General features: G+C 53.1%; 1 protein-coding gene across 7 annotated transcripts in view; it reads left to right on the top strand.

Annotated features, from left to right (window-relative positions):
• The window catches only part of CFAP100 (cilia and flagella associated protein 100), a 49,099-nt gene extending 37,105 nt beyond the window's left edge, over positions 1 to 11,994 (top strand). For 3 of the 7 annotated variants that reach the window (XM_049715748.1, XM_049715747.1, XM_049715750.1), the window contains 3 exons: positions 5,488 to 5,623; positions 6,744 to 6,949; positions 7,946 to 11,994. In XM_049715748.1, the coding sequence (XP_049571705.1) occupies positions 5,488 to 5,623; positions 6,744 to 6,949; positions 7,946 to 8,567 (964 nt within the window). In that variant the 3' untranslated portion in view covers positions 8,568 to 11,994. Of the gene's footprint in view, positions 1 to 5,405; positions 5,685 to 6,743; positions 6,950 to 7,945 lie in introns of those variants that run through there. The other 4 variants (XM_049715751.1, XM_049715749.1, XM_049715754.1 and 1 more) reach the window with 3 other exon arrangements.
• The last annotated feature ends 3,157 nt before the right edge of the window (positions 11,995 to 15,151 follow it).

Raw genomic sequence — 15,151 nt, 5'->3', positions numbered from 1 at the left:
ACAGCTCTAGTGGTCACCAAGTCCCTCAGCTTTTGTCCATCTGGGAATGTCTTGATTTCTCCACTTTTAAAGGACCCTTTAGCCAGATGTAGGATTCAGGGTTGACTCTTTTGTGTTTTTCCTTTGAACACTTTGAATATATTGGCCTCTGTCTTCTGGCCTGCACAGTTTCTAATGAGAAATGTGCTGAAAGTCTTATTGAAGGTCCTTTGGATGTGGGGATTCGCTTCTCTCTTGCTGCTTTCAAGATTCTTTGGCTTTCGATTACCCTGTGATCGTTTGTTATAATGTGTCTCAGTGTAGGTCTCTTTGACTTCCTCATACTTGGAGTTCCTTGAGTTTCCTGGATGTATATATTCATCCAGTTTGCAAACTTTTCAGCCATTATTTCTTCAGATATATTCTCCGCCGCTTTCTCTCTCTTCTCTGTCTGTGACGCCCACAATGCGTATATTGGTCCTCTTGATGTTGTCCTACAGGTTCCTTAGGCTTTGTTTGCTTTTCTTCAGTCTTTTCTTTTCTGTTCCTCAGCCTCCATCGTTTCCATCGTCCTCTTTTCAAGATCACTGATTGTTTTTTCTCCCTGCTCAAATTTGCCTTTCAATCCCTCTAGTGAATTATTTATTTCAATGATTGTGTTTTTTAGCTCCAGGTTTTCTTTTCTGATTTCTTGTTAAGTTTTCTACTTCTTCGTGCGTATTTCCATTTTGTTCACACATCATTTTCTCGACCTTCTCCACATCTTCTTTTAGTTCTTTGAGCATCTTTTTTTTTTTTTTTTTTTTTTTTTTTGTGGTACGCGGGCCTCTCACTGTTGTGGCCTCTCCTGTTGTGGAGCACAGGCTCTGGAAGTGCAGGCTCAGCGGCCATGGCTCACGGGCCTAGCCGCTCCGCGGCATGTGGGATCTTTCCGGACCGGGGCACGAACCCGTGTCCCCTGCATCGGCAGGCGGACGCTCAACCACAGCGCCACCAGGGAAGCCCCTCTTTGAGCATCTTTTAACACAGTTTTTTAAAAGTCTTGGTAGTATACCTGCCATCGTGTTTTTTTAAGGAACAGTTTGTTTGTTTTTCCTGTCAATGGGCCATACTTTCTCATTTCTATGTGTGCCTTGTGAATTTTTGGTAAACCCTGAATATTTGAGTTTAATAATGTGTTAACTCTGGAAATCACATTCTGTCTCTTCCCCAGGGTTTTCTGTTTATTGTTGCCATTGTTTGTTGGTTTTGGTTGTTTTGATTGTTGTACGCTATCTTTGTGCTGAGAATCAGCCTGAGGTGTAAACTTAAGGTCTCAGGTCTTTTCTGAGACTTTCCCTTGTGGATGCTGCCACAGGGATGGAGGTGGGGGATAGGTAGCTGTTACTGTGCTCAGTGCTGAAATGGACAGAAATGAACACAGTTTTACATCAGAGTCTTCCCTTAGAAACTGCAAGCCTCAACAGACTCCAGAGTTACAGAAGAGCTCCATCACAGTTCTGCCAGTGCAACAGTGGTCTGGATGGGGAGGTAGACTCCTGGGGCTTCCTACTCTACCATCTTCCCCGACTTCAAAATATGTTATTTTTGTTCTTTTTGCTGCTATTTCTGCAGGAAAATGGTAACTCCTTCTCTTTTGCTTGGTCTTTGAATGACCTTTATTCACATTTGGTTCTGCTCGCTTTTCCCTCTCTCTCTCTGTCTCTTTAATACCAGTTCAGCAAACTTTCTGAGTATATGTCCCCAGGTATTTATGAAGGGATTCTCTTTCTTGTTACTGTCTAAAAAACCTATTATAACTTCTCCAGGTCAGCTCAGTGGCTCTAAGAAAATTTCAAACACATAAACATATACAAAAGTAGAGAGGTGGGACTTCCCTGGAGGTCCAGTGGTTGAGACTTCGCCTTCTAGTGCAGGGGGTGTGGGTTCGATCCCCGGTCAGGGAATTAAGATCCCACACGCCTCGGGGCCAAAAAACCAAAACGTAAAACAGAAGCGATATTTTAACAAATTCAATAAAGACTTTAAAAGTGGTCCACATCAAAAAAAAATATCTTCAGAAGTAGAGAGGATGGTATAATGAGTCTCCAGGATCCCATCACCAGCTTCACCAGTGATCAACTTGTAGCCAATCTCCCTTCACCTAGAACCCACCCACTTCCCTATGTCCCATATTATTTTTATAAATTTATTTATTTATATATTTATTTTTGGCTGTATTAGGTCTTCGTTGCTGCGTGCAGGCTTTCTCTAGTTGCAGTGAGCAGGGGTTACTCTTTATTGTGGTGCATGGGCTTCTCATTGGGGTGCATGGGCTTCTCATTGCGGTGGCTTCTCGTTGCGGAGCATGGGCTCTAGGCGTGTGGGCTTCAGTAGTTGTGGCACGCGGGCTCAGTAGTTGTGGCTCGCGGGCTCTGGAGCGCAGGTGCAGTAGTTGTGGTGCATGGGCTTAGTTGCTCCACGGCATGTGGGATCTTCCCAGACCAGGGCTCAAACCCATGTCCCCTGCATCGGCAGACAGATTCTTAACCACTGTGCCACCAGGGAAGTCCCTCCCATATTATTTTGAAGCAAATTCCAGGCATTGTATCATTTAATCTTTAACTGTTTCAATAGGTACTTCTAAAAAGATGAGGCCTCTTCAAATTAACCACAATACCATCATAGCATTAAAAGAAGAAATCCTTAATATTGAATATTCAAAATCCATAAACGGAGTTTTTCAATCATTAATTTGAATTAGAATCCAAATAAGATCAATACTCTGCAATCAGTTGTATCTTTAAGTCCCTTTCAACCCATAGGTTCCCTCCCTGTGTGATCACTTTTCCGGTGGCAAAATGCTCCTCAGGTGCTGTGCGTTGGATTCCCCGAGGGATCTTGCTTTTTTTTTTTTTAATTTTAGTATTTTTTTAAATTGAAGTATAGTTGATTTACAATGTTGTGTTAATTTCTGCTTCACAGCAAAGTAATTCTGGCACACAAACATATATATATATATATATTTTTTTTTTTTAATATTTCTTTCCATTATGGCTTATCACAGGATACTGAACATAGTTCCCTGTGCTCTACAGCAGGACCTTGTTGTTTATCCATTCTGTATATAATAGCTTAGATCCGCTAACCCCACACTCCCACTCCATCCCTCCCTCAACCTCCTCCCCCTTGACAACCACAAGTCTTTTATCTCTGTCTGTCGTCTGTTTCTGTTTCATAGATACGATCATTTGTGTCATATTTTAGATTGCACATATAAATGATGTCATATATTTGTCTTTCTCTTTCTGACTTACTGTACTTTGTTGGACAATCTCTAGTTGCATCCATGTTGCTGCAAATGGCATTCTTTTATTCTTTTTTTTTTTTTTTTTTTTTTACTTTCTGGCTGCACCCTGTGGCATGTGGGATCTTAGTTCCCCAACCAGGGGTTGAACCCGTGCCCCCTGCATTGGAAGCACGGAGTCTTAACCACTGGACCGCCAGGGAAGTCCTATTACATTCTTTTTTATGGCCGAGTAGTATTGTATTGTATATATGCAACACATCTTCTTTATCCATTCGTCTGTCCATGGACACTTAGGTTGTTTCCATGTCTTGGCTGTTGTGAACAGTGCTGCTCTGAAAATAGGGATGCATGTGTCTCTTTGGATTAGACTGTTGTCTGGATATATGCCCAGGAGTGGGATTGCTGGATCCTATGGGAGCTCTATTTTAGCTTTCTGAGGACCCTCCACACTGCTCTCCACAGTGGCTGCAGAAGCTTGCATTCCCTCCCACACTGTAGGAGGGTTCCCGGGGATCTTGGTAAGTGAAGTCTCTAGCTGGGCAGGTCCTAGGTGGAGCCTGGACCCTGCGTTTCTGACAGATGTGCCGGTGATGTGCACGCTGGTCTGAAAGGACCGACACTGAGCAGTGTGTCCCTCATGCCCTGCATTTCCTGAGACTTTTCTCCTTTACCAGTGGGATCTGGTGGAAGAGAAAAGCCTGTGACCCAACAACTTGACATTTAAAGAGAACTAGTGGGGAAAAGGTACCTTTTTATCCCAATTACCTGGAGAAGAAATAGAACATCAAAATTACCCCCCGGCCCCCAACCTGGTCCACGTAGCAGAGGTGCCGGCTCTAGGGTCACTCATGGGTCCAGGCACTGGACGTAGAGGAAGCTTTACAAAACAGGCTAGAACCGAGTGCAATCACGTACCCTTAGGAGATGTATCACTGACCCCGAACGCACCCGCCCTTTTGGTGGGCACTCAGGGTTGGAGGGGCGTCCGGCCTCTGTTGTTGTCCCGGGCAACCTGCGTGCACCCCACAAGGGCCCGGGGGGAGGGTATGTGGGAGCTGCGTGTGGCCTGTCAGACCATCTGCCTCTGAGAGCCCAGGAGAGCTGGCCAGACCAGGTCAGGATCCCTCATGCTCAGGCTTCTGGCCTCAGCCCCACAGCCATGGGGCTGCAGCCCGGGGGGGCACCGGGAGGCTGAGGCCCGTAACCCTGTGGCGGTGCGTGTGACGGACCGGTGGCCCCCAGTGGGCAAAGGAGCAGCAGCCCGTGGCACTTGGCCTGTAAAGGAGAAAATGTCAGTAGGTTCCATCAACCAATGCGCAGAGCCACAAAATCACCGTAGGGGTAAGGGACACCTCTAGGCCTCCCGGCACTGCTGGCTGAGGGGCCGATGTCCTGCTTACTACCCTGGCCAGGACTTGCATGCGGCCGCCCGTACAGGATGGCCCCACGACCACCCTAAGAGCCAGGATTCCTGCTCCAGAAACCCCAACATACAATGGTCAGTGTCTGCCATGATTGTGAAAGATTTAAAAAACTTCTCAGTATATTATTTCATGTAAGAGTTGATTGTTGCTGTCCTATTCCTAAGAGAATTGAAAACGTGTCCTCACCAAGCCCTGTCCTGTCAATGTCCATAGCAGCATTATTCCCAAGAGCCTAAAGGTGGGCAGTACCCAGGTGTCCAGTGGTGAAGAAGCCATCAGCAAAGTGTGGGCTCTGCACACAGCGCACTACTGCAGAGTCATAGATGGACCACAGCAGTCACAGGAAGGAGTGAAGCTCTGGTACGCGCTACAACACGGACAGACCTGAAAACATGGTTCTGAACGAAAGAGCCAGACACAGAGGGACAAATGTCGTGTGGCTCCACGTTACTGAGATATCCAGGAGGCAAAGTAGGGGGGACGGAAGAGTGGGAGTGACCGCCTGGGTTTCTCCCCAGGTGGTGAAAATGTTCTAAAATTAGATTATGGTGACGGTTGTACGCCTTTGCAACTCTACTAAAAACAACTGAATTGTGCACTTGTGAAGAATTTTATGGTGAATTACCTACCTCAGTGAGGCTGGTTTTTGTTTTCTTTTTTTTTTTTACTGTGGATTGTTAAAGATCTTACATTTTCCTCCTGCATCTCACCAGCGCCTCTGACCCTGGGCCTCACCCAGCCCTCAGCATGCGGCAGAGGCCAGCAGGCTCAGAGAGGTGCTGGTCCCCCATCCAGGGAGCGGGAGGTCAGCCAACTGAAGCAGTGGATCAGCACGCTGATGATGTCCGTCGCCAGGGAGGAGGAGACAGCCGCGGAGCTGGAGCTCAAAGCTCGCATATTCCATTTCGGCGAGTACAAGGGTGATCAGGAGGTAGGGCCTCTGGATGGACAGATGGCTGCCCGTGGGCGGTGGTGGGCAGAGGGCATGTGGCCACAGGCCAGGGTGGGAGGGTGGGGGCGTTCATGGGCACCTGCTGGGACGGGGCCCAGTGCTCAGAGCTCGGATGGTGGGAGAGCGAAGCCCCGGGGACGCGGTGCTCTGGGGCTGCCGTGGCCCCTTGCCAGCGTCCAGGCTCTGGGCCTGACCCAGGGGCACCACTGGACAAGGCCGTTGGCCTCAAAGCAGAACCAGCCATGTATTCACGCCCTGTGAACAGGCAGCTCCCTGACATACCTCCTCTATTCCTTGCTTCCTTCAGTGACTACGTCAGCTTCTTAAACACACACAGTGTGTCTGGAAGTGACCCTGCCAGGAGCAGGGCAGGCACGTCCCCAGCCAGGCTTGGCGGGGGGGAGAGTTCTGAGGGCACAGAGGCCAGGGATGTGTCCTGGGACCGGGCACACCCCTCCTGACAGCATGCCCGGGGCCCAGGGTGTGCACCTGACTTCCCAGTTCATTCAAATTCCCGTTGAATGCCTACTGTGCGCCAGGCACCGGGCCAGGTACCTGGGATGCCCCAAGAGCAGGCCAGGCGTCCGTGCCTCCTGCAGACTAGTGGGCGCTGGCTGTGCCCTGTGCCTGGCCTGTGCCTGCTGCTCCTCTTGTAACCACCCCGTGGGACAGCGGTCGTTGAGTTTTCTGAATGCCAGGACAGGCTGAGAGAGGGGAGTCCACCTGCCCAGGGCTACACAGAAAGCAGGTCACAGAACATGGTCCTGGGGGGAGCTGAGGTCAGCGCGGGGCCAGGACAAGGCGGGCTCCTGGAATAGGGGCTGGGCCTCAGTGGGCACCCCGAGGCCCAGACGTGAGCCCCAGTAGGTGCCGGGACCCAGGATCTGGCTGACCACAAGAGGGCCAAGGGGTCAGGCACTCTGGCCAAGAGAAGTCCAGGCGTCCAGTTGTGCCCCCCCCCCCACTTCCCGAGCCCCACTGCCTGCTGGGCAGGGCCCTGGGAGGTCAAAGAAGCCGCAGTGAGAGGTCTGGCAGGCTGGGGCAAGGGGCCGGCCCAGGCCCGCATGGCCACACTGGAGGGAGGCCTCCCACCTCGCAGGACAAGCTGCTGGAGAGCCTGAACCGCAAGGTGCTGGACGTGTACCAGCACTGTGTCGGCAGCCAGCAGGAGTCCAGCCTGGGCACCGTGAAGATGCTGGCCACCATCGAGCACCAGCTGAACGAGCTGCTCGAGAACCTGGAGCGGGTGCCCCAGGTGAGGGTCGAGCAGGCCGAGAAAGCCAAGGAGAAGGAGCGCCATTTGAGGTGAGGTGCCGCTGGTCGTGCAGCTGTCTCTCAGCGGGAGGGCCCGGGGGCGAGGGACCCTCACACCCCTGCCCCGGCTCTGGGCTGGCACTGAGGACAGAGGTCGGATGCGGCCCTGCCCACGGAGCTCCCGAACCAGCGGCAGGACCTGGTGCTGCATGCTGAGGGAGGGGAGCCGGGATCTGCGGGCGTCTGGGGGCGTCTGGGGGTCCAGACGGGACGGCACACTCAGCCCGACGGAGAAAGTCCCTGTTTGGGAGTGGGGCGTGTGGTGGCGTCAGGGAGCCTGGGAGCCAAAGTGAGGGTGCGGCCAGCCGGCCTCGCCTCCGGAGACAAGGGACGGTGGCAGGCACTGTGCTGGCTGGACTGGAGGGGGAGAGGAGCTGCACTGCCAGAGCCCGGGGTGGGGGGCGGTGGAGGGGGAAGGCGCCCGCTCGGGAGCAGCTGAAGGGAGCCTAGGTCAGCAGGGGACGCCCGGCTCCAAAGGGAGGCCCGTGGAGCTCCCCACGGGCCCAGTGGGGTGCAGGCCAGTCCCTGGCCACCTGGTTCATTCGGTCCTAGCAGAGCCCCGAGACATGGTCACCTGCAAGCAGCCATGTCTCTGCCACATGCACAAGGGCTCTTCTTGTGTGTCCGTGGGCCCTGCTGGAGCGGGCACTGGACAGAGGTTTGACGGCCACAAGTACAGAGGACGACACGGGACCCTAGAGCTTGCTGGGGCCTGGGCCTTCAAGGGCGGCGATGGGGGAGTGGATCGGTGACCAGGGGTGACGAGCTAGGAAGTCGGGTCTCCCGGGGGCAGGAGCCCAGTGCCGCGACCTGCACGGAGCAAGGGTCAGAAGCCAGGCCCTGCCCCCTGGCAGGGAGGTGGAGAGGAGTGGACAGTTTTCTCAGAAGATGGAGGGCTGTGGCCTGAGGGCCGTGTGGGAGGGAGCTGGTGACTCGGTGGCCTTCCCTGGGCCTCTGGTCATGAACCCCTCTCTTCCTGCCCCCGAGACTCCGGGAAGAGAAGCTAATGCTGCAGAAGCAACTACAGGAGGAACGTGTACAGCGGGCCCGGGCCCGGGCCCAGGCCGAGGTCAAGAAGAAGGTGGGCGAGGTGGCCCTGGGGAGGCGCCGGGGCCCGGGAGGGGTGATGGCCTGCAGCCCCCCCGGCTCGCCCCCTTTTGCAGATGCTCTTGCTGAGGTCCTCGGGGGGAGATGGGCCAGCAGAGCGGGGTCAGGGTGGAGCAAGTTCTCCCGTTCCAGGCCCGCCGCCCCACCTGCCCCTCAGGACCTGCTTCCTCTGGGTGCCCTCCCAGCCCTGCCCGGCTGCGGGCCCTCCGCCCAGAGCGCTGGCGCCCACAGCTCAGCCCCCACCCCAGGGTCCCACCTATGTTTCAGCCAGACCACAGGCCAAGGTCATCATCCCTCAGTAAGGGCCCCCCAGCAGCTGCGTCCTCCACCACAGCAAGTGGGCTGGAGTGGCCTCTGGCCTCCGGCCCCGGCGTCAGGATGCGTGGTCCCTAAGGCAGGCCTGAGCATCCACACGGCCCCAAGGACAAACGAGGACACTGCGGGGTCTCCCGTAATCCTCGCGGCAGGAGAGACGGGCCCTTCAGCCTGGCGTTTCCCCTGAGTTTCCAGGTTTCCCCCCTTCTCTCCCGACGCCCGGCTCATCCCGGGGGACAGGTCCGGTCCAGGCTGGTTAGACTTCCTCCCCCGCAGCGCTCACAGTGGCCCCGGCCCGCCTGCTGACCACGAGTGACCAGAGAGGCTGGCATGGGCCCTGGGCTCCTGGTGCACTCGGGCCAGGTGTCCAGACCTCAGCGCTGGGGCTCTGCGGTCAGGGCGCAGGCTCACGGCGTGCCCGTCCCCACAGAGGGGCAGGAGGCTGGTGTGCCGCTCGCGGCCCCCTGCCCTGCAGAGCAAGGAGGCGCCCAGGCACGAGCTGGTGGACAAGGACCAGGTGGAATGGCTGTTCTTCTTCACATAGCCCACGGGCCACCTGCTGCCTAAGGAGAAGCAGAGGCGGCAGGGCTGACGCCCCAGGACACGCCAGCACTGGCACCATGCCCCCCGCTCCCACGCTGTCCCTTCAGTCTCACGCGAAATAAAAGCTATGTCGCTCTGGTACCTCAAGGCCTGTTTCAGGAGGCAGACGCTCTAGCAAAATGTCAGTCTCCCCTCGTTCGTCATCTAAATCAGCAAATGAGAGAGGAGCCCATTTTGCATGTCAATTCAATTAGCTGCTGAGACAGAGAGTTCCTTCCTAAGGTGAGGGCTGGGATAAACCCCAGCTCCATCCTGAGACGAGGTGTAGGATCCAACCCGGTTCCACCCTGAGGTGAGGTGTGGGATAAAACGCAGAACTACCTGAGACGAGATGTGAGACCGACCCCAGTTCCACCCTGAGGTGAGGTTTGGCATCAACCCTATCTCTACCCTGTTGTGAAATGTGGGATAGACCTTAGCTCCAACCTGAGGTGAGATGTGGGATCACCCCTAGTCCCCACGGAGCTGAGGTGTGAGAATAACCCGAGTTCTACGTGAGATGCGTATGGTGAGGTTAAACCCCGTTCTACCCGAGGTAAGGCGTGGAATCAACTAGGGTGAGGTGGGGGACCCCCTGCAGCTCCATCCTGAGGTGAGGTGTTGGGTCGCACACTGTGCCACCCTAACTGGAGGAGGTGTGGGATCGGCCCCAGCTTTTCACCATGGTGAGGTGAGGAAACAGCCCAGGTTGAACCTGAGTTGAGGTGTGGGATCCACACGAGCTCCACCCTGGACAGAGGTGTGGGATGAACCCCTGTTCTACTTGAGGTGAGAGGTGGGATTAACCCCACTTCAACCCTGAGGTGCGGTGTGGGATCAACTACGATTCGATCCGGAGGTGACGTGTGGCGTCAAATCCAGTTCTAACCTGAGGTGAGGTGTGGGATCAACTCCGTTTCCACCTTGAGGTGAGGTGTGGGATCAGTCCCCTCTCTCTGTGAGGTGAGATATGGGATCCACCCCGTTTCTCCCCTGATATGAGACGTAGGATCACCCCCAGCTGCACCCTGTTTGACATGTGGAACCTACCCCAGTTCCACACTGATAAGAGGTGTCAATCAACCCTAGCTCCCCACTGAATGAGGTGTTGAGTCAACCCAGATTCCACCCTGAGGGGAGCTGGATCCGCTGCAGCTCTGCCACGTGGTGCGGTGTGGGATTAACTCCAGCTCACTTGGAGGTGAGGTTTTGCATCAACCCCAGCACCATCTGGAGTTGAGGTGTGAAATCAACCCCAGTTCCACCTGAGGCGAGATGTGAGGTCAACCAGAGTTCTCCGTGGGGTGAGATGAGTTAAACCTCAGTTCTACCTGAGGTGAGGTGTGGAATCAACTGCAGTTCCACCTTCACTTGAGGTGTGGGGTGGACCCCAGTTCTACCCTGGGGAGAGGTGTCGCATCAGCTCCAGCTCCACCTGCAGGTGATATGTGGGACAAGCCCAGTTCCCCCTTGACGTGAGGTCTGTGGTCAGTCCAGTTTCACTCTGGGTGAGGTGTGAGATCACCCCAGGTCCATCTGTGTGTGAGACATGGTTGATTGGCCCAGAGTGATCGGGCAAGACCTGTCTGTTGGATGGAGTGGAATGCATATACATAGAGTATTTATTGCAGACATTGAGTGTGCCTGGATTGAATGTTGAATTAAAAAGTTTTCTTTCTAAAGAGTAAAAATTGGATTTTGCAGAATGAGTGTATCTGAGAAGTTGGTTATTTGCACACATCCTCTGTAAACAGCAGTTTTTAAATGCACACAGTGAGGGTGCGAGTAGGCATACCTGAATGGTATCGAGTGAGTCATAAGGCGTGAAGGCTGGCTTGCGCAGAGCGTGGGTGCAAACAGTGGCTGTTGAGTAAGTCCTGAGACTCCCTCTGGCAGCGTGTCCTCGTTGGGTGGGGATGGGTGGGCAACATGAAGACACGGGGTCGGGTCAGATCTTAGAGGAGCAGCCAAACAGCTCTGTCCCTGTCCCTTCCCTGTCCAGGAAAGGGAAACCCCAGAACATTGAGAGGAGAATCAGGAGGGAAGAGGTCTCTGGGTCACAAATGGGACTGCTTGTATCTTGTTATTCTAGGGTCCATTTTGTGAATGTGTGTTTTCACTAAGAAATCACCAATTTCCTCTAGATCTTTAGTCTGATGCAATATGTTTCTCTTATTCTACAGAATTGTCACATTTAGTGAACAAATACTGATACTTTATTATGAACGGAAATCCATATTTTATTCAGTTTCCCTTTATTCTACCTTTTCCGTTCCAGTATCGCATCCAGGGCACCACATGACATGTAGTCATCATGTCTGTTTAGTCTCTTCTGGGCTTTGACAGTTTCTCAGACTCACCTTGTTTCTATGACCTTGACAGTGTGGAGGAAGACTGATCAGGTTGGTGTTTTTCTTGTGATTAGACGGGTTATGTGTCTTGAGGAGGCAGGTCACAGAGGTCAGGTGCTTTCTCATCACTTTATATTAAGGGAATAGGCCTCAAGGCAGCTTATCACTGTTCATCTTACTTGGACTCCTGGCTAAGTTATTATGTGTCAGCGTTTCCCACAGTGAAGTTACTTGCTTCCCTGTGTCCATGCTGTGTGTCTTCTCTTGGATGAACTTAGCTTGGGCAACCCACACTTCTGCAGAAGGGAGTTACCTTCACCTCCTTGGCGGATGGCTGAGTGTCTGCATCAGATACGTGGATTCTTCTGCATAGGAGATTTTTATCCAATCTGATTTTAAAAAAGAAACCTATGCAATCACTTATTTCTCCCAGTGTGGACACCTGGGTAGGTGTTTTAAGCTCTTGGTTATAACCCAGCACTAGAGTTTTCGGTTGCTGTTTATTCCTGCTTTGGCCATTGATCCTTTCCCCTTTGGGTCCTGTTTCATTTGACATCCTTCCATCTCCTTGCAGGAATGATAATTTTTTTTTTTTTTTTTGCCTGCTTTGACTACTTCTTGGGCCCCATTTCTATGAGACCTCTGTGTGCAGGAATTAAATTTGTTTCTTTTTCTCCGGTTGATCTGTCTTGTGTGAATTTTATTATTAGTCCAACCACAGGAACTCAGGAGGGAGAGAGGGGAAAAGGTCCCCCTCCCCAACAGTATTACCGTCAGCACAGTCATTCAAATTCTGTAGAGAGTTTCCTATTTGTCCTCATTTAAAAATGTTAAATATAAAAGTTGAGTTGAATGTTATCTGCCTTTTCTTAAATCTAAACTGAAGAAAACTTTAAGCAAGCATCTGATTACTTCGTGTAGTTGAAGCCAAACACTCACCTACTAAATTACGTATTATTTTATTTAAATGTATTTATCTTGAATTCTCCTCTCTGTTGTAACTATAGCTGCATACATACACAATATACATAATTATACTTAAATTATATGTGTAGAGAGATTATGTTACCTCTGCATCTGATTTCAGAAGGTGAGGGGAGTGTTCCAAAGTACTTGATATAAAAGGGGTTAGGGTCTGACGGGCTGACAGAACCCTCATGACAGAGCATTTCATTCCCACTAAGGTGCTAGAATCGAAAAGACAGACGATAACAAGGGGAGAAAGTGGAAGCTTCAGACAGTGCTGGGGGGAATGTGAAATGGTGCCACCAGGCTGGCAGTTCCTCAGCGTCAAACACGGAGTCACCACGTGACCCAGCAATTCCACTCCTACGTATACACCCAAGAGAAAGGGGAACACGTCCACACGAACACCTGTGCACGCATCTTCATAGCAGCATGATTCACAACACCTAAAAGATGGAAACCACCCAAACGACCATCGACAGGTAACAGACCATCAACAGGAGAACAGATACACGCAATGTGGTCCATCCACACAATGGAATATTACTCAGCCACGAAAAGGAGTGAGGCACTGACACTCACTACAATGCCGATGAGCCTTGAAAACGATGCTCAGGGAGAGAAGCCAGGCACAGAAGGACACTCTCTTAGTCTGCTCGGGCTGCCATAGCAAAACACCAGGCTGGGGCCTTCCACAACAGAAACGTATTTCCTACAGCTCTGGAGGACAGAAGTCTGAGATCAGGGTGTCAGGATGGCCAGGTTCTGGCGAAGCTCATTCTCGGCTGCAGACGGTGACTTCTCACTGTGTCTTCACGTGGAGGAAGGGCAGAGGGAGCTCTCTGGGGCCTCTTTTATAAGAACACTAATTCTGGACTTCCCTGGTGGCGCGGTGGTTAAGAATCCGCCTGCCAGTGCAGGGGACACGGGTTCGAGCCCTGGTCTGGGAAGATCCCACGTGCCGCGGAGCAACTAAGCCCGTGCGCCACAACTACTGAGCCTGCTCTCTAGAGCCCGTGAGCCACAACTACTGAAGCCCTCATGCCACAACTACTGAGCCCGTGCACCTAGAGCCTGTTCTCCGCAACAAGAGAAGCCACCGCGATGAGAAGCTCGCGCGCTGCAACAAAGAGTAGCCCCCACTCACTGCACAGCAACGAAGACCCAGTGCAGCCAAAAATAAATAAAAAGTAAATAAATTTATTTTAAAAACCCCACTAATTCCATTCATGGGGTCTCCACTCTCATGACCTTATCACCTCCTCAAGGCACCATCTCCTGATACCATCACCTTGGGGGTTAGGATTTCAACATGTGAATTTTGGAGGGACGCAAACACGCAGCCTAGAACAACCACAAACTGTATGATTCCATTTATAGGAAACGCCCAGAACAGGCAAATCCACAGAGACAGAAAGTGGGCTAGTGGTGCCAGGTGCTGGGGGAGGGGAAGAGAAATGGGAAGTGACTGCTCATGGGGATGGGGGTGGGTTCTCCTTTGGGGGCTGAGAAGGCTTCTTACCACAATTTAAAAAACCCCATCGTTCATCACATCAACAACTTGACATCACAGGGGACTCGCATTTCTGCTGAAAGACCCCGCCTGCTTGCCCACGTGGTTCCCGGGTGACCATGTGGGGACCGTGGAGTGTAAAGGAGGGCGTGAACGACCCCATGCCGGGACGGTCCAGAGGCGGACCCAGGGCTCAGCCCACGTGTACACGCATCCCCAGCGGCGCAGGACAGAATCCACTGGGAGGGCTGGCCGGCTTTATCATCAAGTGTAAACAGCCTCGTGAGGCCGGTGGCCGTGCACTGGTGACTGACTGACCGCAGCCCTGGACGCCGGGGCCTGTGGCCTGACTCCTCTCAGCCCGAGGCTGGGGCCTACCAGGGACGGCGCTGCCGTCAGTCCGTGGTCGCTGCTGGAACACGGGCGCGGCTGCAGAGCGAGACCGGAGCACCTCCAGTTCCTTGAGAACCTCATGGTAGAAACGTGAGTTTTACATAACGCATAGGAGCCGTGATAGGGTATTTTCTTAGGCGAGCTGATAACACTGCCCCGTCCACGTGGGACACCCGCTGCCCTGCTCACTTTCCCCACGGTGGTTGGAGTTGAGCCCTTCCGTCCTCCCCCAACAGATTTGGCCTCCAAGGCCTCCTGAGGTTCCTCCCGAGCCCTGAGGATGTGTCCTGCCTGAGACTCCTGACACAACGTGCTCCCGCTGAGGTCGGCCTGCAGAGGTCACGCAGAGGTCACGCAGGGGTCTGAGCAGTCAGGTCCCAAAGCAGCCGCCTGCCTCGGTTTTCGGGCGCACGGTGCCCTGTCAGTTCGGTGGGCACTCCTTGTTCCCTCCATCCTCTAACACCTCACCCGCTGCTGTGGGTTCAGTAGTGTCCCCCCCCACCCAAATTTATATCCATTCTGACCCCAGAATCGGGCCTTGTTTCTGAAACAGGGTCTCTGCAGATGTGGTTAAGATGAGGTCATGCTGGATTAGGGAGAGCACTAAATCCAACCGCTGGTGTCCTTATAAGAAGAGGGAAGTCTGGACACAGACACAGAGGAGAAGCCACGCGACGATGGAGGCAGAGATGGGGGTGATGCAGCCCCAAGTCCAGGGGCGCCAAAGATTTCCGGAGACCAGAGCCTGGAGAGGCCAGGGCAGATTCCCTGAATTTCCAGAAGGAACCAACCACACCTTCATTGTGTATTTCCGGCGTCCAGAGCTGCGAGAGAGAAATCTCTGCTGTTGTGACACCCCCGGCTTGTGGCATGTTGTCACGGTCACCCCAGGACCCCCACACCTGCCAGATGATGAGACACGAGGCATCAGAGGAAAGAGCCCCTCGGTATCTGCACGAGCATCTC

The sequence above is a fragment of the Orcinus orca genome, chromosome 10 (genome assembly GCF_937001465.1).
Source record: "Orcinus orca chromosome 10, mOrcOrc1.1, whole genome shotgun sequence".
Classification (NCBI taxonomy): Eukaryota; Metazoa; Chordata; class Mammalia; order Artiodactyla; family Delphinidae; genus Orcinus; species Orcinus orca.
This window is presented reverse-complemented; position numbering and strand designations above follow the sequence as displayed.